Consider the following 21,594-nt stretch of genomic DNA (forward strand, 5'->3'; position numbering starts at 1 on the left):
GCATCATGGGAACTCCCTCACAAAACTCCCGCTAACTTTCGAGCCGATGACCTCACAATTAGCGCTGAGCTAAACACCTGTCCTCTAGCTAAGAGGAGCTCACAGGTGGCGTCGTGATGACATCACGTTATGTAACGCGAAGAGGTCAAGCAGCAGTGATTGTGAACCTGAATGACCTCCAAAGTAAATCTCACAATAGGTCATCGAAATGTGCATCATGAGTAGTGTGGGTTGTTGGCTGTCCAACACCGCAAGAAGCTGCTTCCTGTCCACGGCGTCTACCGTGGGCCCTCATTACCTGAGCAGTCCACCTCATGGAGGTCAAACCGGGAACTCCAACAAGCATATCTTCCTGTACCAGGTCATTGGAAGCTGCTCCACGAGGTCAGCCGAGTACGACGGCCAACAACCTCAATGCCGGCGTCGCTTACACGGGATGAGCTTTTCGTTGAGCGGCGTACGTGACAGGAGGACGCCTCTGCTGCTCTTTCACGTTCCTTGTCTCTCCGCGGGGCACGATTCACACAGAAAAGCGGTCGCTGTGAAAGAAGTCAACACGGTAGCCGGAGGCTTGGCGCAGGCCGCCAACGCCATGCTGGCAGAATGCAAACGCACCACGTGCTGGTTCTTTGAGATGGTGACTAGGAAGTTAATTCACTACCTGAAGATAGCCCTGCTGCTTTACGTCATACTGTGTGTCCGAAACCTGGCCATGGACTGTATTGACATTTTAACCGCCATCCTCTACCTGGGTGTGCTTCTAAAAGTGTGAAATGAAGGCTCAAAATGAGGGACAAAGAGTTAAAAATAAGATCATTATTTATTTTTTTTATACAGATCATTTATTTTGAGAGTTGCCCGCAATATTTATATTTCAAGTAGAGCAAACAACACAAAAAAGTGGTACTTAAAACAAATACAAAGTATATACATGACATTACATTATAAATTAATAGTTATGTACAGAAATACTTTCCCAGACGCCTTAAAGGTCCCGTCTAATGCAAAAGTGACTTTATAGTAATCTAGCACCAAATATAGGACTGCACCGTGTTAGCAAAAGTACTTTAAAATGGTCTAAATTCTAGCATAGATGCTAGATTTGGTGTTCAACATACGGCCCGCAGCATATTGTAAAAATACAATTTAAAAAAGTGCTTAATTTGTTCAAAAATAATATTCATTTATGACAAATAATATATATCTCTGTTAGCAACCTAAGTGATAGGTTGAACAATTCAATATTGTTCCACTAGATGGCAGAAGACACAAAGTGTATCCACCTGTTAATAATGTAAAACAGGTGTCCAAATTCTGGTGTGTGAGACATATGTAGAACGCTGCTGATTCTATACTGGCCTGTTTCACATTCTAAAAATATAATGTACCAGAAAACTTACAAAAATTTAGAAAAACACATCAGCAAAAATGGGAAAAAACAAGTAATTTTACAAGATAAAATATTAAGGAATAAAGCAATACAATGAAAAATTTTACAAAAATAATAATATTAAAGGACAAAAAGTGTTTAAAAGAAGTTGTAGTACTATGAGAGACAAAAACAGCGAATATAGTTGTAATTTTAAGATTAGGTTGCAAAATAGTTATGTGAACAAGAATAACAAGAAAGTTGATGTAGTTGGGGAAAAAAACCTGTAATCATATGAGTATGAAGTCATCATATTAAGAGAAAAAAAGTTGTATTCTAATGAGAGAAAAATGTACAACTATACAATAATAAACTCATAATGCAGTGAGGAAAAATAATGTAATTTTATTAGCATTTTAGTAGAATTTTAGTGACATTTAAATATTAAGGAAAAATATTTTATTATTGTTATATATTAAGGGAATAAAGTCAAAATATATCGGCAATAAAGTCATATTTACAAGAGTATTTTTAAATATTTGGAGGTAAAATATTTTATGTTTTATATTTGGTTTAAAAAACGGCAAAAACTTCTGTGCATACCTGATGTGTTGCTTTGCAAAATATGAAAGTGGCCCCTGCGTGCTTTCATTTCTCACTATGTGGCCCCTGGACTGCTCACTTACAATCAACTATTTTGGCACCTTATTGTACCATATTGCACGTTAAAATGTAGAAAAGTACTGAAAATGGCACCTTTCAATTGGCTGAGGCGTTCCTGAGGTAGCTTTGCGTTCCAGTGCCGTGCTGTGAAGGAATCCAGACACGGTAACCTTTGAACTCTTTTCAGTTGACCACGACCTGCGACCTCATCCAGTCCAGACAGGCAGTTAGGCTGAAAGACACACCACAGACAAGAACCGTGAGCTCGGAGCAATCCAGGATGACTTGATGTTTGTTTTTTTTTCTGACGGCTGAGGCTGACCCTTCTCCCGTCAGTCCGCAGCAGGCTTGGACGTGCCAGTTGTGCGTGGTGATGGCGTCCAGCGTGAGGCAGCGTGAGATCTCGCCCGCCGTCATGGAGCCTTTCACGTCTTGTTTGTTGGCCAGGATGAGAACGGCGGCGTTTTGAAGGTCCTGGCGGCACACGAGAGGAAATATATGCAAGAACTAATTGTAGACGACTACAATGCATCCCACATGAGTTTATAAATGTACTTTCTAAGTCAGGATTTATTTATTTTTTTTTATTTTATGTGGTGACATAAAAAAATATTAGGGTCCATGTCCATGAAAAACGATATTAAAAAAATACTGCATATATAATACATATGTCTTCATTCCACTACAGGGAATATTTCATATTACACTTATCGGTATCAGAAATTGAGCGTAGGAAAATATCGGTTTTCGGCAGTAGAGCCAATATAGGACATCCATATAAAATATTATTTTCATAAATATCTGTTGTTAGAATGTTGGCCATGGCTTTAAAGCACTGATTTCCATGAATTCATTACAAAAAGTCATTGAAAAATGTGATTAACTGATGAGTTAACTGCAAAGGCTGTAATTAATTAGAATGAAAATCATAACAGATCGACGGCACTAATATTTTATTTTATTAATATTAATAAATTATTAATAAATTATTTTTATAATTTGATTTTTTATTATTTTTTATAAATATTTTATTAATATTAAGTAATTTTTTAATGTATTTTTTGACGTGGAATAAAACCCGCCAGCTGACATTGCTTAGCGATAAGGAAACGCTGACTGGGAGAAAAAAAAAACAGATTAATATGACCGTTGACCCTCGCTAGCCGCCGACCAAACTTTTTCACAGCCTCCAAGTCATCTGACCTTTGCAGCAGCTGACGTAAACGCAGCGTCCTTTCCTACCTCATGGGCGAGCATTCGGTGCAGCTCGTCTTTGGTGAGCGTGAGTCGGCCGCGGTCGGTGCTGTCCACCACCAGGATGACAATCTGCAAGAGGAATTAGCATTTGCCATATATATCCAGTCTTGAAGTCACATGATCAGACCCCCCCTCCCTTGCTATCAGCTGGCATGACACGATAAGGCTGAATCTAATACATAACTGCTTACGTAACACATCCCAAAGAACAGATTTTATCAACAGGCTGATAGTAAAACGTCAACAATGTGTCCTCCCGTCGTAGCAAATTACTCTTATCATCCAATCATCCAATTTTCATTAATTTCTTAAAAAATATGACTTTTTTATGACAAGTAATGCATCTCTGTTCATCTACTATCTCTGCCAAGCACATACTCCAAAGTGATAGGCATAGAAACTCAATGTTCTTCCACTAGATGGCAGGAAGCACAAACACACAGTGGTGTTCAAACTGCGGTGCAGGGGCCATTTGGAGCCCACTGCTGTTTCCGTACTGGCCCGCGATACAAAAAAATCAACAGCAAAAATTAATTCATTTTCGACCACTTATCCTCACGAGTGTCGCCGGGGGGTGCTGGAGCCTATCCCAGCTGTCTTTGGGCGAGAGGCGGGGTACACCCTGGACTGGTGGCCAGCCAATCACAAGGCACATATAGACAAACAACCATTCACACTCACATTCATACCTATGGACAATTTGGAGTCGCTAATGTTGCTAGCATGCTAGCATGTTTTTGGAAAGTGGGAGGAAACCGGAGTACCCGGAGAAAACGCACACGCATGCACGGGGAGAACATGCAAACTCCACACGGAGATGGCCGAGGGTGGGATTGAACTCGGGTCTGCACGCTAACCACTAGACCACCGTGCAGCGCAACAGCAAAAATGGAAATGTGATAATTTTGCAGAAATCCTGTATTATGATCATTGTATTAGCATAAAGTTTTAATATAAAAGAAATTTTGTAAAGTTGTGACATGAAAAACAAAACAAAAAAAAACAATTGGAAAATTTAAAAAAAACAGCTGTAATTTTACAAGATTAAAGTCAAAATATGAAGATAAGTTGTAATTTTACTCAATTAACGTGAGATTTTTTTTTTTCAGTAGCATAAATGTCTTTTTTAAGTCTTAATACGGAGAAACAAACAAAACAACAAATTTCAGGAAAAAATTAGTTTGTGGAAAAAGTATTACGTGATGGGGAAAATGTCCAAAAAATAAAGTCATTATTACGAGCAGATTAATAAAATGATGTGAAGAATAAAATCATAAAGTTTGATATGAAATATGTGTGGAGTCAGTAAGTTTGGGCACCACTGATGCAGACTAACTGGTCAATAAACGTGATGATGATGATGATGATGGCGTAGGCTGACCTCAGTATTGCAGTAGTACGAGTACCAGCTGCTGCGAAGGCTCGTCTGGCCTCCGATGTCCCACACTAGGAAGTGAGTGTTTCTCACGGTGATCTGCTCCACGTTGCTGCCGACGGTCGGCGACGTGTGAACGGCTTCCTTGGTCAGACTGGAGACACCAGACGGGAAGACAACGGGATGAGGCAAGAAAGACGTCAAAGCAAACCTTGGCGTCGATGAACAGCGGTAGTTGGCGTACAACTGGTAGAGGATGGTCGTCTTGCCCGCGTTGTCCAGACCCACAATGATGACTTTGTGCTCTGGGAGAGACAGTTTAGACATTAACTACAGTATCAAACACACCGCTAAGAACAACTATCACAATAGTACAGTCAATTTTGTCAAACATGGGTGTCCCAACAGGGACTTTTCACTGATTTTTTTACATCAAAGTCATATAATGACTAACACAGAGCGTCCAAAAAGTCATAAAAAGTAATATAAAACAGATTTGATGAAGTTGTGTTACTTTAAACAGCTGACACATGCAATTATTAGCCTTTTAAAGCAACCTTAACAGTGTCCAATGTATACAACACATTCACTTTTGTCCACTGTCACCTTAAATAATAAATTTTGAGTAAAATACAAAAGAATAAAGTGTAATAGTAATGGTAATAGTCTTACCTCTGTCACCAAACACAGTCATCAACTTGGTGAGGAAGAATCCCATGCCCAATAATAATAAGCGTGTATGTAGAAGCAAGTGATGAATTAAAAACCCTCCAGTGCGAGTCTGTGAACTGGCTGTCAACTCGACTATCTTTTATAACCTCCGAAACTAAAGCTTGTACACAGGAAACCGGAATTACCTAATTCCAGTGAAAAATGGGAACGCCCCGGAAACTCAAATTTCCGACTCTGGAGCGCCATCCCTCAACTCAACTTCCAAGATGGCGACCGCGGTAAACTTACCGCACTGATTATACTACGTACTGTTATTAGTTTAGTTTAACTTACCGTACTGATTATACTGCGTACTGTTATTAGTTTAGTTTAAGTCGCGTTTTCATCAAATCATATTGCTTTTCTATCCATGTTTTAAATGTGGTATAGGACTTACCTGCCCTTATGTTATTGTCTCGTTTATGTCTAAAATAGCTAGCTAAGAGTAAAGTCTCGCCGTGGATGTTTACACCGAGTGGAAAATTAACCGCTTGTAAACTCGTTACCTGTTGTTTACAAATGAAGAATGTTGTACATATGTCCATTATAATGTGTCCAGGGTGTAACATTTATCCGTTCGGAGGACAATATAAAGACTACAACGTATAACGTTAAGACGAGAAATGGTGAAACTCTCACTTCCGTATTGGGCGGAGCTTATGTGATGTCTGTTCCATCACCCCACGAGAACACGCTCGGGGACCTTAAACGTGCACTTTTGTATGTGGTTACCTCATACAAACATTAATAGAAAATACACTTTTGTATGTAGTTAACTCATATAAACATTCGTTATTTTATAACTCTTCAACGGAATATATCAATCTGATTCATTTTACCGCCATGTGGTGATACACTTCAAAGTCGATCTTAGTGTATTTGAAGGCAACACAAGACAGGTCTCTCAACTTGCGCAGATTTATGACGTAACTACTGACGCACTTGTTATGCCCATATACGGAAATGAGGTTTCTTTCCGTTGTCGTCCGCTCATTGTCGATGAGGGAAGTTACTTAATTAATGACAGATATAAAATGACAGTATCAGGGTGTGTCAGGAATCCCGGGAATTTTGTATTCAACTTTGAAATGGAACATAATTATTAGTCAGAACAATTTACTGACAGTTTGAGATGGAAATGAACCCATTTATGACCCCCATTTTCATTTACAGCCACCCTTTAGGAGTCTATAAAAGTAATTAACAGAGTGTTCCATTAAGTAGAATTAGTGGGGATCCTCCGTGGCTTGTCTGAACGTTTTGTCTGGCTGTGCCGACCTGCATCTGCCTAATTGGGATCTTTTTAATCAGGTCAGCTTTAGCTACATTTCCTGTTCCTGCACTTGCATTAGAGATTGTAATATATTTTTACAACAATAAAATGACACAATGGCATTTTCTGCTGACATTTTTAATTAAAATACGAATTTATCCACAGATTAAAAATGAAAGGCAGAAAAAAAGCAAAATGTAGCTACAATCAGGCACCAATAATACATGTTATGTTGTTATTTGTTTTTTTAAAACAATTGCGATAACGCAACAATAACATTATTTAATATTTATTCAACTGAAGACAGAAATAGGGCCGAGGGAGGGAAATTAATTTTCCATTATGATTCTATTGGATATGCCTCTCATAAATGGGAGCTTTGGAAAAAGGCAACAAAGAAATAAATCCAAAAAAGTGGGCTGTTTTTGGGGGTGAATTTAAGATAATTTAAGCGCAAAAGTAAATTGTATTGAAAAAAAAAAAAAAAAGCAAGTTGTGACATGGTGACGCATCATCTGTCATGGGAAGAAGGAGTGTAAGAGTTAAGACATCCCACCGTGGCGGCGGCGGACATGGCTTGGCGAGACCTTCCGGCACTTGTGATTTGGAGTTGTTACGGCAGGGTGGTGGTGTGAGGGGGGGCTGTAGCGCTAGTCATGAGTCTTTGGAGTCTTTGTTTGAGCCGAGTGTTGCAAAAAAAACAACAAAAAAATGAAATATTTAGCGACTTCACCAGTTTTTTTTTTTTTAAGGTCCAGGTGATAAGAAGCGGAGCGTGCAGATCTCTCACTCGGCCTGAGATTTGAAACCAAAAGAAAAAAAGCACTGGAAGGCGAGGAGAAACCCTGACACTGCACACTAGGTAAGTTGGGGTGAAGGCGGGGGCGGGGGGGGTGATATGATGAATCTGATGAAGACCCTGTTTAAGACTTTGGAGGACGTTGATGATGAAGCTGCCCTCACATTCTATACTGCAGTTTTTGAAGGAGCGTCATATGGACCACAATCGTAACATTCATGCAGTGTAAAACCCAATTTAGTCGAACGTAAATCTACTGTGAGCGTGTACGTGTTTTTTTTTTTTTTTTTTTTTACATCGGATGTAAACATTTGTTGTCCTGCTTCGTTCTCTCCTCGGCATCAACGGATGTAGACGTCCCTGCCCCAGTCGTCCTGGTTCTTGTTGCGGCCCTTGCCGGCCCCCGTGTCAACCGGGTCCTGGCAGTAGCGCTCCCTCAGCTTGGCGCGCCCGTGAATCTGCCCCTGGCTCGGCGCCGGAGCCTGGTTGAGGTTCTCCTGATCCGGCTCGGCGCCCTCGTCCTCCCAGGAGGCCTGGCGCCCGTGGTGTTGCGCCAGGTGCAGACGGCTCCCGCCGCCGCCACCGCCGCCGCCTCCTCGGTAGGGCTCCGGTTCTTCATAGGGGTCGGTTTCAATGTCCATGCAGGAGTCGCCCGCTTCGGTGTAGGCCGAGTCCCGGCTCCCTTGTGTCTCTGAGTCAAAGGTGTCTTGTCTGGATAGGCCCCGCCCACTTCCTGCTCTCAGCTGGCCGCGGGAGGAGCGAAGGTACGCTTGCTGCTGCTGCTGCTGCTGTTGCTGAGGTTTCCCTCCCAGGTCGCCGTGGTAGTCATGTAGGGGGCCGCTCCCGCCGCTGTCCGTGCCTTCCCGCTTGGGGGGCTCACTGTGCACCAAGTTGGGGCCCTACAGCAAGTCCAGGCCATGCAAAGACACAAACCATGGGTGAGTAGTTAGTGAAGGGTTAGCACGGGCGATGTAAACACATTAAACATGCACGCTAGTCTCCCAACACATTGACATGCTTGCAAACACCATTCAAAGTCAAAAGCAGTTAAGTATTGACACCAGAAATCTACTCAACAGTGCCGCCCTCTGGTCAACTGAAGTCATGGCAACAACAGTTAGGCCTGTTTAAACTGCAACAATCAAATTATTCATTCATTCATTTTCTGCCGCTTTTTCCTCGCGGGGGGTGCTGGAGCCTATCCCAGCTGTCTTCGGGCGTAAGGCGGGGTACACCCTGGACTGGTCGCCAGCCAATCACAGTGCAACATATAGACAAACAACCATTCACACTCACATTCATACCGATGGACAATTTGGAGTCGCTAATTAACCTAGCATGTTTTTGGAATGTGGGAGGAAACCGGAGTACCCGGAAAAAAAACCCACGCATGCACGGGGGAGAACATGCAAACTCCACACAGAGATGGCCGAGTGGGGGATTGAACCCTGGTGTCCTAGCTGTGAGGTCTGCGCGCTAACCACTCGACCACCGTGCCGCCCACAATCAAATTAATCTTTCTTATTTTATGTTATGGGTTAAATGCAAAGTTTTTTTGTTTTTTTTTTACATAAAATATGGGCGTGGCCACCAGGAGACAATTAATTATTTCTTGAATTGTTCTAAATGTTTCATGTTCTCCGCATTTTTGAGGGCCTCAAACAAGTTTGCATTGGCATCAGGCTTGGTGAAATTTTTTTTTGTAAAAAATAAGCCCCGCCCCCCGGTTTCACTGACTGTCACAAAATGTGGTGGCGACGTCCATCATGACAGGACGCATGAAAAAGTCTCAAGAACCCAGGAAGTCGGACATTTTGGTTTGGACCGGAGCATTTTGGGTCCAAATCAAAATTCCAGAGATTAGATGATAAATTTCCAAAAATTTTAGGCTGTGCCATAAAATGTGGGAGGAGCCTCGCTAAGCAACACAAAGTCCAAATAGCTCCAACTATGAAATGCTCTTATGACCCAAATATGGCCCATGAGCCGCATGTTCCTCACCCGTCACTTGAGTCTTTTTTTTTTTAAGTGATTGTCGATAAAAGTAAAAAAAAATTTTTAAGATTAATATCAAAATGCATTATTTGGTTTAAAAAGTACTCCGTGCTGTTAAAAGGCGTTAGTTGGCAGCCTCCACCAAGCTAGGCGGCTTCCGCTGGATGAAGCAGGCATGACTTGCTGTTTTCAGGGGCGGTGCCATGGCAACAACGGGGGAGGACGGCAAGCCGGAGAGAGGAGGGTGAAACAAAAGTGGCGGAGGACGGAGGCCACGGAGCGAACGAAAGAGGGCAGGAGATGATGACATCAAGAAGAAGGGGTGGCGGCGCCTTCGAGGGGGGCGGGGGGGGGGGGGGGGTTGCTCCGGAAGTCCAGATTTAGGTGTTATGAACGCTGGAGGACAGATTCTGCCGTGGGCGGTCACGTACGGAGGCGACATGGTGTTCTCCCTCCCTCCTTCCTTCCCCCGTTTGTGTTCACGTCCGCGAGAGTCAGTGGCCGGGCGGACTCAGAGGGCGTGTTCGTCCTCTTTGCCCTCAGCCCCCGCCACCGCCGTCGTCCCGTCCATGTCGGGCCACGGATCCATGTTCCTGCGCAGGGAGGTGAGCACCTGTACCTGCAGGTTGGAGACGGGCTCGGGCGAGGCGGCCAGCGCCGCCGTGGCCATGGTGCGGTTGAGCAGGGGGTTGGGCGGATTGCTGCTCGGGGGGTGGGTGGCCTTCCAGTAGGCCTCCAGGTAGTCGGCCAGGTGCTCGCAGGCGTCTTCCAGTTGGTTCTCGTCCAGGATGATGTCAAACAGTTCCTGCGGGGCGAAGAAGCAAAGTAGCATTTACCAGAACCGAGGCTTAAAAATAAAGCTAACGTTAGCTCAAAGTGATGCTTTTTGTCTTGAATTATTATGGCAATTGTTCATTTTCTGCCTAGCAACAGGCGCTATGCAAACGTGTAAAGCAGGGGTCTCAAACTCTATTTACTTGGGGGCCACTGGAGCTCGGGTCTGGGTGAGACTGGGCCGCATCAGGTTTTCCAAAAAAAAAACAAACGCATTTATTAAAAACAAAAATTTTGGTTCCAATTTTCTACAATAAAAGCTCTGATAAAACATTCCACTGTTCTCAAATATCTTAATTTTGAAAAAAAAAAAAAAAAATCTTAATTTTTATTTTTCTACACAAAATAAGATGAAAAATAAACAAACAAATCAAGAATAAAGAAATCAATCAGTAATAAATAAATATAATAATAATAAAATAAAAAATAATAGACAAATTATTTTTTTCAGATTAAAATGAACAAAGCATTATTAGAGCCCTGTAGACATGACAAAACACGACTATAGTCACATTTATACTCTTTTTATTTACAACATATTGCGCAACTGCAGGGTCTTGAGACACATGCTAACTCGCTAACTAGACAGCTAGCGACCTAAACGGTAGCCTTCCAAGTTATTTCCTTTAAACTTAAATAGCCAAAAACTTACCACTTCCACACGGATAGGGAGGATAACTATTAACAGTTATTTAACCTTTAACATGAACATTAATCAAAGGTAATAATTTTTTTTTCTGGGTACATGATACCATACAGCATCCATATCAAACTTGCGCGGGCCTGCACTAACATTAAACTTTCATATCAAGGCGGGGGCCTCAAACTAGTGTCCTTGTTATTTACAACATATTGCGCAACTGCAGGGTCTTGAGACACATGCTAACTCGCAAACTAGAGAGCTAGCGGCCTAAACGGTAGCCTTCAAGTTATTTCCTTTAAACTTAAATCGCCAAAAACTTACCACTTCCACACGGATAGGGAAGATAACTATTAACAGTTATTTAACCTTTAACATGAACATTAATCAAACGTAATCATTTTTTTCTGGGTACATGATACCATACAGCATCCGTATCAAACTTGACATTAAACTTTCATATCAAGGCGGGGGCCTCAAACTAATGTCCTGTGGGCCACATTTGGCCCACGGCCCGCATGTTTGAGACCCCTGGTGTAAAGTGACCAGGAAAATGAATCCAAGCACTTCTCTTCATCTAGCTTGCTACGCCTTGTCGCTAGCTATCATTTCCTTCTACTTGTGTCAGTCTATCACAGTTTCAAAATAAACAGGAAGTTGTCACTCACAGGGGGGCATTGAGCCAACTTGTCGGCCGCCACCATCTGCACGTTGAGATGTTTGGCTTGGGATTTCCCTCTGGATTTGATGAGCCTCTGCAGAACCTGGAAAAAGCAATGAAAATGTTCTAGAAACGTACCAAAATGGTTCCCTGTTAAAAAGTCTGTCCCCAGCTATACCTTAGGTGAGGCTATTTTGATGTAGACGATGATGGGCGCCAGCGAGGTCTTAGCCAGCTGGGACGGGTGGTTGATGGTGTCGGCATCCAGAGCCACCAGCTGCAGCGTGCGGGCCAGCTCGAAGATGCGTTCAATCTCGCTCTGGACCTCAGCTGGGGACGGGCGGAAGACAGGTGAGAAGGTGAAATGACACGCAAAAAAAAAAAATCTTCGAAATGCCAGGTTAGTACGGTGAAGGGGGGGGGGGGGTCATGCAAAAAAACTCTCCAAACATTTCCAAGCGTTCAGTTCCATTTATGCTAGGCTAAATGGAGCGGTGCAGCATTCTCATTCTGTCACCTCCAAACATGAAGGAAGCCCTCGTGTTTTTCCTCTTCTCGTCTTTTTTTTTTATCGTTTTCTTACAGCGAGAGAAGGAGGCGCTTGAAGAATGAGATGCCATAATAAGGGTGGGGGTTCACGCCATATTATTAACACCAAAGACAAAAGAGAAAACAAACAACATCAGTGTCGTCAGAGCTAACGGGTAAGTATGCCGACTCTTCCAAGGGGGGCGGGGTTTGTTTCCCATTCTTCCACCAAGCGCTACGGTACGGTACGGTTCGGTTCGGTTCCCTTTGAGTCTTTATTGAGATCCGTTACCTACAGATATAATATGATCCGTATGTTAGAAATATTGAGTACAATGTAAGATATGCCTAATAAAACAGGAAGAAACTAATGCCTTCTCCTTAATAGATTTTATTATCGTCTTCAATAATTAAAAATACATGTTGTATATGAATGCATGCAGTTATGTTATGTTATGTTTAAGATGACGGGCAATTAAAAAAAACAAATAATTCCACACAAATACCAAAAAATTAATTAAAAAATAATGAATAAATAATACATTTATTATATAATGTATAACATAATATATATTAAATAATAACTAATCAAAATAAATAAAACGTCAATAAATTATTAAATAATGATAAAAAAAGATTTAATTAAGAATTTATTAAATAATCAATTAATTAATAATAATAAATAAAGTATAAATAATTATAAAATAAATATAAAAATGATTTAAAAGTGTTAAAAAAATTATTAAAATAACCTAAATAAGTGTAGAAATTATAACAATAAATGGAAATGTCAATTAAAGTGTACATAAATATAAATGACTTAAATAAAAGTGAAAAAAAACACATGCATCCGTTTTCTACCGCTTATCCTCACGCGGGGATGCTGGAGCCTATCCCAGCTGTCTTCAGACTAGAGGCGGGGTACCCCCTGGACTGGTGGCCAGACAGCCAATCACAGGGCACATATAGACAAACAACCATTCACACTCACATTCATACCTATGGACAATTTGGAGTCGCTAATTAACCTAGCATGTTTTTTTTTGGAATGTGGGAGGAAACCGGAATACCCGGAGAAAACCCACGCATGCACGGGGAGAACATGCAAACTCCACACAGAGATGGCCGAGGGTGGAATTGAACTTGGGTGTAACCACTCGTTCACCGTGCAGCCCCTAAAAGGTGTTAAAAATTTCCTTATATTTACACATTTGGGTAATAAGAGTTTAAAAGTAAATATAGGGGTGTTATTTCATGTCTAGAGGGCTCTAATAATGCTTAAATATTCATTCATTTTCTACCGCTTATCCACACAAGGGTCACAGGGGGTGCTGGAGCTTATCCCAGCTGTCTTCGAGCGAGAGGCGGGGTACACCCTGGACTGGTGGCCAGACAGCCAATCACAGGGCACATATAGACAAACAACCATTCACACTCACATTCATACCTATGGACAATTTGGAGTCGCTAATTAACCTAGCATGTTTTTTTTGGAATGTGGGAGGAAACCGGAAACATGCAAACTCCATACAGAGAATCGAACCCAGGTCTTCCCGATCTCCTGACTGCGGCCTAGATACTAAAACCACTCGTCCACCGTGCAGGTAAGTAAAGTCTAAAGTCTATAACGATGTCATTGGGTGCTGAGCTGTGTGGTAACATGGTAACACTTGGTGGAAGCGTGGCTCATGTTGTGATGGAGCAGAGCGTCCTCGCAGTGATAAGAGTTATCGGAGGCAGGAAGCGGAGGCAAGGCTTCCATTAACCTCCACGCACACACACGCACACACACACACACACACACACACACACTCTCATGTTTGCAAACTGAAGTGAAAAGCTGGACGAGGAGCAGCTCGAAGCTCGTACGCTCTCACGTACGTACAGTGTGAGCCCGGAGAGTATCAGCTTTCCTTCCCGCTCGGAAAGAGCAGCTCGTGGCCCTTCTGCCCTCCCACATGGATCCGCTCCGCTCTGGATGATGCGGTTTTTGTTTTTTGGGGGGCCGTGTTTCATAACACGTTTTTTTATTAGAAGCTACAGGCTGTCAGAGTGAAGTATGAGGAGCAGCCGACAGGCAAGCAGACAGGCAAACAAACCATGTTTGAGCAGAGGATGGAGAGGAAGAGTCAGGAGGAAAAGGTCAAAGAGGAGGAGATGAGGAGGAGGAGGGATGCATACATACCCAGTACATCTGAATCAAAGGAGGGTGGAGGAAGGAGATGAGCGGTGGGAGAGAGGAGGAAGGAGGAAAAGGGAGGAGGAAACATGGGTGAAGGGCAGAGAGACAGGATGAAGAGAGATCAGACTCAAAGAAGTTGGAAAATATAATGACACTTGTTCTTTCTTCTTTTTTTAAAGGTAAAAGTGACTTTTTAACGGAGTTCGAACATTAATATGTTACTGGAGCTCGGGACTTTTGAAGGAAACCTATGCGGCCACCTAAAATACAGCCTGGCCTTGCACTCCTTAATGTTACATCATCGTATGTGATATATGCATGTTCCCAGTAGGGGTTACTAAACCCCCAAAACGTCCGATACACTATTATGGGACCTTGGAAGGAAACGCAGTTAAAATTGCTGTAAAAATCAATAAAATTTGACCTTTTATTATGGATTGTATGTTATGAATGTTTTATATAAGAACGCAAATTTTTTTTTTACAAGAATAAAGTTAAAATAACTGGAAAATGTAAAAAAAATCAGGGAAAACAGCTGTAACTTTACATGAGCAAAATCAAAATATGAAGAGCAAAATGTTGTACTCAAATGAGAAAAAAGTTCACAATTTATCAGAAAAAAATTGTAATATTAGAGGGAAAATAATAGCATAGAAAACAATATTTTTTTTTTAAATATTATGTGAAACAAACAACACAAAATAAATAGGTTGGGGATTTATATTGTATTTTATATGATAAAATACATTATAAAATTATTATTATTATACATTATAAAATCCCTTATAAATGATGGGAATAAGGTACAAATATAATAATTAATCTTAATAAATTAATTATTAATTATTATGAAATTATTTATGAATATTTTTAATTAAATATTTAATTAAATATTTAATTAAATTAATTAATATTAATATTTAATTAAATTAATTAATATTAATATTTAATTAAATTAATTAATATTAATATTTAATTAAATATTTTAAAGATTAAAAAGATTAAGATTAAAGATTAAAAAAACAAACGCAAAGACCAGAATTGGTAATAATAATAATGACACGTCACTAATGAGTATATGCTTTATAAAGTATCATAGTGACCCATCCATCCTTTCATATTTGACTATGTGGCCCTCGCCGGACAAGGTCTGGACCCCCCCCCCCAATGCAGCGTATGATGATATGACGAAAATAAATATTCCGTGTTGTGTTTGCTTACCCAGGCTGGATCGGGTGCTGGAGCGTTCGATGATGGTGTGCTTGCTGGGATTGTTGAGGACGGAGCGCTTGGCCAGCGAGATGTCCGCCGTCACCCGCGTGATGGATATCCTGCCACAAGCGAGGCAGTCGGTTGCCGGGATACCAAAAAAAAAAAAAAAAAAGCGGTGTGCAAGGAGTCAGGTGAGGCGACACCTACCTTCCCTCAAACTTGTGTTTCAGGAAGTCAAAGAGAGCCTTCTGCATCATGTCGGTCACCTGACGGTAGAGCGGCGGGTGTTAGATGAGCCACTTCATTAGGCACAGATGCTTCTATCAAACCAGCGTTCTCACCTCGTAGCCTTTCAGCGACGGCCCGACCAGGATGATGGGTCTCATGGAGGGCACCACATCATAGGGGGGCACGTGCTCCATCTGGGAGAGCGCACATACGCACGTGTACGTGTTTAAATACGCTTCCCGAAGGAAAGGATGCTCTCATTGGCTGAGAGCGGTCTCATCCATTCAGCGTAGCTTTTAGCATCTTCTGATTTAATGGCTGCCGTGAGGACACACAGCGCTCCACGGACGCTGTCTCACTTAATTAAAGTCTGCATAATTTAAGCACCGGGGGTCAGGGCGGGGGGGCTGCCTTTAATCATGGCCCACATCATTAGGTACACCTGCATACTATAATGAGATCTAATTAATCACTTAAGAAGGATTTTTATTGGCTGACGGTTGGAGTTTGATGTGATGCGGAACTTCAGGATGTGTCGAACGTGGCGTGGAGAAAACCCACGCATGCACGGGGGTGTGGGGGGGGACATGCAAAATCGACACAGAGATGCAAAGCGGGAAATCGAACCCAGGTCTTCCCCATCTCCTGACTGTGTGACCCTCACTCAATACAGTTTAATGCTAATGGCGCATTATTCATTCATTCATTCTCAACCGCTTATACTCAACTGGAGCCTATCCCAGCTGTCTTCGGGCGAGAGGCGGGGTACACCCTGGACTGGTGGCCAGCCAGCCAATCACAGGGCACATATAGACAAACAACCATTCACACTCCAATTAAACAATTAACCTGGAATGTGGGAGGAAACCGGAGTACCCGGGAAAAAAACCCCACGCATGCACGGGGAGAACATGCAAACTCCACACAGAGATGGCCGAGGGTGGAATTGAACTCGGGTCTCCTATTTGTGAAGCCTGTGTGCTAACCACTCGGACACCATCGTGCAGCCCCTAAAAGGTTTTATTTCCTTTTATTTCCAAATTTGGGGAGTTTAAAAGTCAATATAGGGGTGTTATTTCATGTCTAGAGGGCTCTAATAATGTTTATATATTCATTCATTTTTTACCGCTTATTCTCACAAGGGTGGCGGGGGTGCTGGAGCCTATCCCAGCTGTCTTCGGGCGAGAGGCGGGGTACACCCTGGACTGGTCGCCAGCCAGCCAATCACAGGGCACATATAGACAAACAACCATTCACACTCCAATTAAACAATTAACCTAGCATGTTTTTGGAATGCGGGAGGAAAAAAAAAACACTCGTGCACCGTCGTGCAGCCCCTAAAAGGTTTTACTTCCTTTTATTTACAAATTTGGGTAATAAGAGTTTTAAAGTCAATATAGGGGTGCTGTTTCATGTCTAGAGGGCTCTAATAATGTTTATATATTCATTCATTTTTTACCGCTTATTCTCACAAGGGTGGCGGGGGTGCTGGAGCCTATCCCAGCTGTCTTCGGGCGGAGAGGCGGGGTACACCCTGGGCTGGTCGCCAGCCAGCCAATCACAGGGCACATATAGACAAACAACCATTCACACTCACATTCATACCTATGGACAATTTGGAGTCGCTAATTAACCTAGCATGTTTTTGGAATGTGGGAGGAAACCGGAGTACCCGGGAAAAAAAAACCCACGCATGCACGGGGAGAACACAGAGATGGCCAAGGGTGGGATTGAACTCAGGTCTCCTAGCTGCGAGGCCTGCACGCTAACCACTCGACCGGATGGCGCCAATTTTTAGCAATTTCTGCCACTTCCTGTACACATTTTCTGTAGGTAGACCGCACGTAATGTTTTGAGGAGATGAATATGATCATATAAAAGGAGCGTGGGAAACACATGAGACTTAAAGACACATACATCGCCCACACGCAGATGATCCACGCCGTAAAGCCGATTCTTACAGTATGAGTCACGACCGCAATGATTCATCCGTATAAGCGCCGCTGCTTCTTTTTTCATTTCCCACAAAGACTGGGGGGGGTGAAAACAATGTGTGGCGTACGTACTGACAGCATGATGTATGCGGTGAGGTAGCACGCCGCCGCTACATTATATGACATTACGTTACATAAAGACCATTTGGCCTCATTTGCATCCATGCGGGCTATAAATACATATTCTAACGGCTCGGGTCTGTGCGGGGCCAGTGCTGGTGGAGTGGTGTGCATGACATGGGTGTATTAATAGCGTTAGCAGGTGTGCAACTGGTGGCCCGCGGGCCAGATCTGGACCAGGAATGACATCAGAAGGGTCCCTGAGTTCAGTTCAAAACACTGGAGCATTTGATGAGTGTTGCTCGGCAAAGCGCTCCTGTCATATAGAGGATCTTTACCCAGAGTTCTTGCAGCAGATCCTTAAAAACAACAGAGCACTTGGATCTTGGACTAGCGTTTTCGCAGTAGGTCCTTTAGAAATACATGAGTGCTCCTGTAATATTGAGGATCTTTGACAAGAACTCTTTGCAGTAAACCCTTTAAACACAGCCAGCCGAGCGCTCCTGTCATATAGAGGATCTTTACCGAGAGTTCTTGCAGCAGATCCTTAAAAACAGCACAGCACTTGTGTCATATCGAGGATCTTGGACTAGCGTTTTTGCAGTAGGTCCTTTAGAAATACACGAGTGCTCCTGTAATAGAGGATCTTTGACAAGAACTCTTTGCAGTAAACCCTTTAAACACAGCCAGCCGAGCGCTCCTGTCTTATTGAAGATCTTTGACTAGTTATTTGCTATCGAAGACACCTTTGACGAGAGTTCCTTGCAGGACGATATCAGCATAAAAATGTAATATCGGTCGACATCGGTATCAGATTTGTACCTGATCATGAAAAAAATGCTGGAGATATGTCATGTTACACGTATCGGTATCGGAAATTGAAAATTGGAGAATATCGGCATATCGATTTTCGTCAAAAAAGCCAATATCAGACATCGTTATTCTTAATGGATGACATAATCATCAAACTTATTTGTCCATACGATGCAAAAAGAGCAAATAACGAAAAAAAAATTGCAGCATGAGGCGTTCAGGCACACTCGTAATTTTGAGTGTTGGCGCTAATTATTTTTCTTTTCAATTCACGTGCCCCCTATGACAATGGGCGTACCCCTGTGTGAATGCGCACCCCACTTTGGGAACCTAGGGTATATCAGCTATGTTCCCTGATGTTCCCACATTAGGGGTTCCACTCAGCCGAAGACAAAAGAAGACAAAGGCGTGTCGTCGGCCGCATCAACGCTAACGAGATGTGCTTTGGACGCGCACCTGCAGCGTCGCCATGGCAGCCCGGCGAGGAGGCGACACCAGGCTGGGGAGGTGATGAGTTTAGAATGCATGCTTTTTACTCCAAAATAAGAGGAGGGGGACGTGAGATGAGGATGAGGATGAGGATGAGGATGAGGAGGAAGTAGTGAGTGCGGTTAGCCAAGGAGAGCCCACTCACCGACTTCTGTTTCTGTTTAGCCGGGCCGCCTACGAAGCGAAGCGTTCCACGGAACACACACACAAAAAAAGAGCAAGAGTTAGTTCTCGGTAGGTTAGCACTGGGAGGGGCCGGGTGCGGCGGGGGGGGGAGCGGGGCGGGGTTTTGTAGTTTGTAGTTTGTAGCTCCTCCCTCATCAGGCATGTTGTTACTTTAACTCCTCCCTCAGGCCTGTGAAGGGTGGGAGGGGCCAAACAGTGTTAAAGGTCAGGGCAGCAGGGTTAGTGTGAGGCATCCCGGAAAAAGGAGGAGGAGGGGGGGCAAATGCAGGCAGGTGGGAGGACGAGGAAGAGGAGGAGGTTGGCGAAGGTGAGCAGCATCCATGACCCCACCCCCCCCCTCCCTCTGTTAAATGTTACCTTCTTAAAGAAGGGCAGCCGGTGCGTGTTGGCCTGAGGTGACGTCACGCTGCCGGACATGCCCTTGGGGGAGCGAGGGTCACCCTGCGACTCAGGGAGCTCCTCGGCATCCAGGTCGAGGGGGTCTACGTCAAAGGTCACCGTGGACGTGTCCACGTGCGCTGGTGACGGTGATGGCGGTGGTGTTTGTAGCGAAGGGGGGGTAGGAGGACGTAATAGTGACAGAAATGAGGAAAAAAGGAAGATAGAAGACAGAAGACATGTGAGATGAAATCAACAAAAGCATGGACCAATCACATTGAAGAAAAGACAGGAAATGACATTGACCAGAGTGGCGAGGGGAAAAAAAAAATGTCAGAGCGTCTCTGGAAATTGAAGTCGTCTGTGGATGCTGAGAGAGGCTGTACGCAAACCCAAATGTCAAAGGAAGAAACGAACCAGGACGTTGGTTAATATACACAATCTTATCATAGGGGCAGGCCTTGATGTGCCCCCCACTCTGACAATTTATGGATTATTAATTACAATGAAGTCACCGCCTTCGTTTATACACATTTTGCCTACTTTATAGCTATGACACTTTTTTTTCTAGGCATTTTAGACCATTTTTGTGTACATTTTTTAATCATTTTTTGTAGCGCTTTTTGTAGGTATTTGGGGCACCCTCCATACACCCATTTTCTATATGTATTTCAGACAATTTGTACACATTTTATATGCATTTTGTATATTTTTTAGACACTTTTCATAGATGTTTTGCATGCAATTTCCTTCACATTTCCTTTCATATTTTTAGTGAATTTTTGAGATTTCACGGGCATGAGCACACATGTTATTTGCCTTTTCCTATGCATTTTTATGAGTATTTATACATGATTCATAGACATTTTGTTGGCATTTTATTGTCATTTTGTCTGTATTTTCATAGCTGTTTTGCATGGATGTTTTAAGTACAGTATTTCAAATACTTTTATTTTGTAATTTTCAACACATTTCATAGACTGTGTACTGTATTTCATTGGTATTTTGTGTGTATTTCTGAGGCACTGTGTACAAATTTCAAAGTTTTGTACAAATTTTTGCCAGAATTGGTTTGCATTTCTGAGACTTTTGCATTTTTTGCAAAAAATTTGGCACTTTTTTTGCACTTTTGCATACATTTCAGTGCAGACTTTATGCACATTTAGCATATTTGTTGGCATTTCATGCACATTTCATTGGCATTTTTTGTGTATTTTTTCTATTTTGCATTTTTCATGAGCATTCAACACACGTTTCAAAGGCCTTTTGCATAAACTTGACAAATACACTTATACACTTATAGTTTTAAGATACCCTTTTTTGCCATTTTGTCCATATTTAATAGGTACTCTGCCTGGCTGTTTGAAGTACAGTATTTGCCATACTTTTCTTTGACATTTAAACAAATTTCAAAGACATTTTAAACACGTTTTGCATGTAATTTCGACAGATTTTGCGTGCATTCCGAATACTTCCCATTGGCATTTCATAGGCAAAAATTTTTACAAAATAACTTTCAATGCATTTCATACACTATGTATGCATTTTGCATACATTATTATACTATATTACAATACCCATGACATGTGTGTGTGTGTATGAAAAGTGTAGAAAATGTCCATAAAATACCAAAATAAAGTTAAAAAGTTAAAAAAAAACGATGTTGTCACCAAGTAGAAACGCCCCCTATGGGCTGTTATCGGACACACAGTCGGGATTTTGTCCCGTCTCGTTTTTTCTTTATCGATTGACTTGTCACGACGCCGTGAGCGTGTAAGCTTTTCTCTCAGCACTCACACAATTAAAGAAGAAGCATTGATGTGACAAGAGAGCCGTCATTAAAGCAACAGAAGCTGAGTGAATACGAAAGAGCTGAGAAGAAAAGAAGCACATAAAGAAGGAAAAGGGGCGTGGACAGGGTGGTGGGAGGTGTGCGGGGGAGGCGGG

General features: G+C 42.5%; 2 protein-coding genes and 1 long non-coding RNA gene across 5 annotated transcripts in view; 1 reads left to right on the forward strand and 2 right to left on the reverse strand.

Moving 5' to 3' along the window:
- Positions 1–821: 821 nt before the first annotated feature.
- Positions 822–6,195, reverse strand: arl5c (ADP-ribosylation factor-like 5C). The gene is made up of 6 exons (XM_058048145.1): positions 5,337–6,195; positions 4,909–4,969; positions 4,671–4,818; positions 3,275–3,358; positions 2,355–2,506; positions 822–2,264 (listed from the first exon to the last, which is right to left on the reverse strand). The coding sequence occupies exons 1-6, from the start codon at positions 5,380–5,382 to the stop codon at positions 2,216–2,218; spliced, it is 540 nt and encodes a 179-aa protein (XP_057904128.1). The 5' UTR covers positions 5,383–6,195; the 3' UTR covers positions 822–2,215.
- Positions 5,607–11,983, forward strand: LOC131102683 (uncharacterized). 2 transcript variants are annotated; one of them, XR_009119481.1, is made up of 4 exons: positions 5,607–7,510; positions 7,802–8,046; positions 8,167–8,385; positions 9,636–11,983. It is a non-coding gene; the product is annotated as an uncharacterized LOC131102683 (long non-coding RNA). The 2 variants fall into 2 exon arrangements; XR_009119480.1 differs by having other exon boundaries at positions 7,802–8,385.
- cacnb1 (calcium channel, voltage-dependent, beta 1 subunit) overlaps positions 6,751–21,594 on the reverse strand; it is a 48,695-nt gene continuing 33,851 nt past the window's right edge. The window contains exons 10-17 of one of the 2 annotated variants that reach the window (XM_058048141.1): positions 19,627–19,787; positions 15,841–15,921; positions 15,707–15,765; positions 15,509–15,618; positions 11,756–11,907; positions 11,585–11,680; positions 10,062–10,247; positions 6,751–8,346 (exon numbers count right to left, since the gene is read on the reverse strand). In XM_058048141.1, coding sequence (XP_057904124.1) covers positions 7,789–8,346; positions 10,062–10,247; positions 11,585–11,680; positions 11,756–11,907; positions 15,509–15,618; positions 15,707–15,765; positions 15,841–15,921; positions 19,627–19,787 — 1,403 coding nt within the window. In that variant the 3' untranslated portion in view covers positions 6,751–7,788. Of the gene's footprint in view, positions 8,347–10,061; positions 10,248–11,584; positions 11,681–11,755; positions 11,908–15,508; positions 15,619–15,706; positions 15,766–15,840; positions 15,922–19,228; positions 19,258–19,626; positions 19,788–21,594 lie in introns of both variants that reach the window. The other variant, XM_058048142.1, reaches the window with a different exon arrangement.

This window comes from Doryrhamphus excisus, chromosome 15 (genome assembly GCF_030265055.1).
Source record: "Doryrhamphus excisus isolate RoL2022-K1 chromosome 15, RoL_Dexc_1.0, whole genome shotgun sequence".
Lineage (NCBI taxonomy): Eukaryota > Metazoa > Chordata > Actinopteri > Syngnathiformes > Syngnathidae > Doryrhamphus > Doryrhamphus excisus.

Bases quoted from the DNA above. Each gene is read 5' to 3' on its own strand.
- arl5c (XM_058048145.1), bottom strand. From the start codon at position 5,382: ATGGGATTCTTCCTCACCAAGTTGATGACTGTGTTTGGTGACAGAG. The intron at 4,970-5,336 runs GTAAGACTATTA...TGTCTCTCCCAG, and splicing joins GACTGTGTTTGGTGACAGAG to AGCACAAAGTCATCATTGTG. The intron at 4,819-4,908 runs GTACGCCAACTA...TGGTGTCTCCAG, and splicing joins ACGACCATCCTCTACCAGTT to TCTGACCAAGGAAGCCGTTC.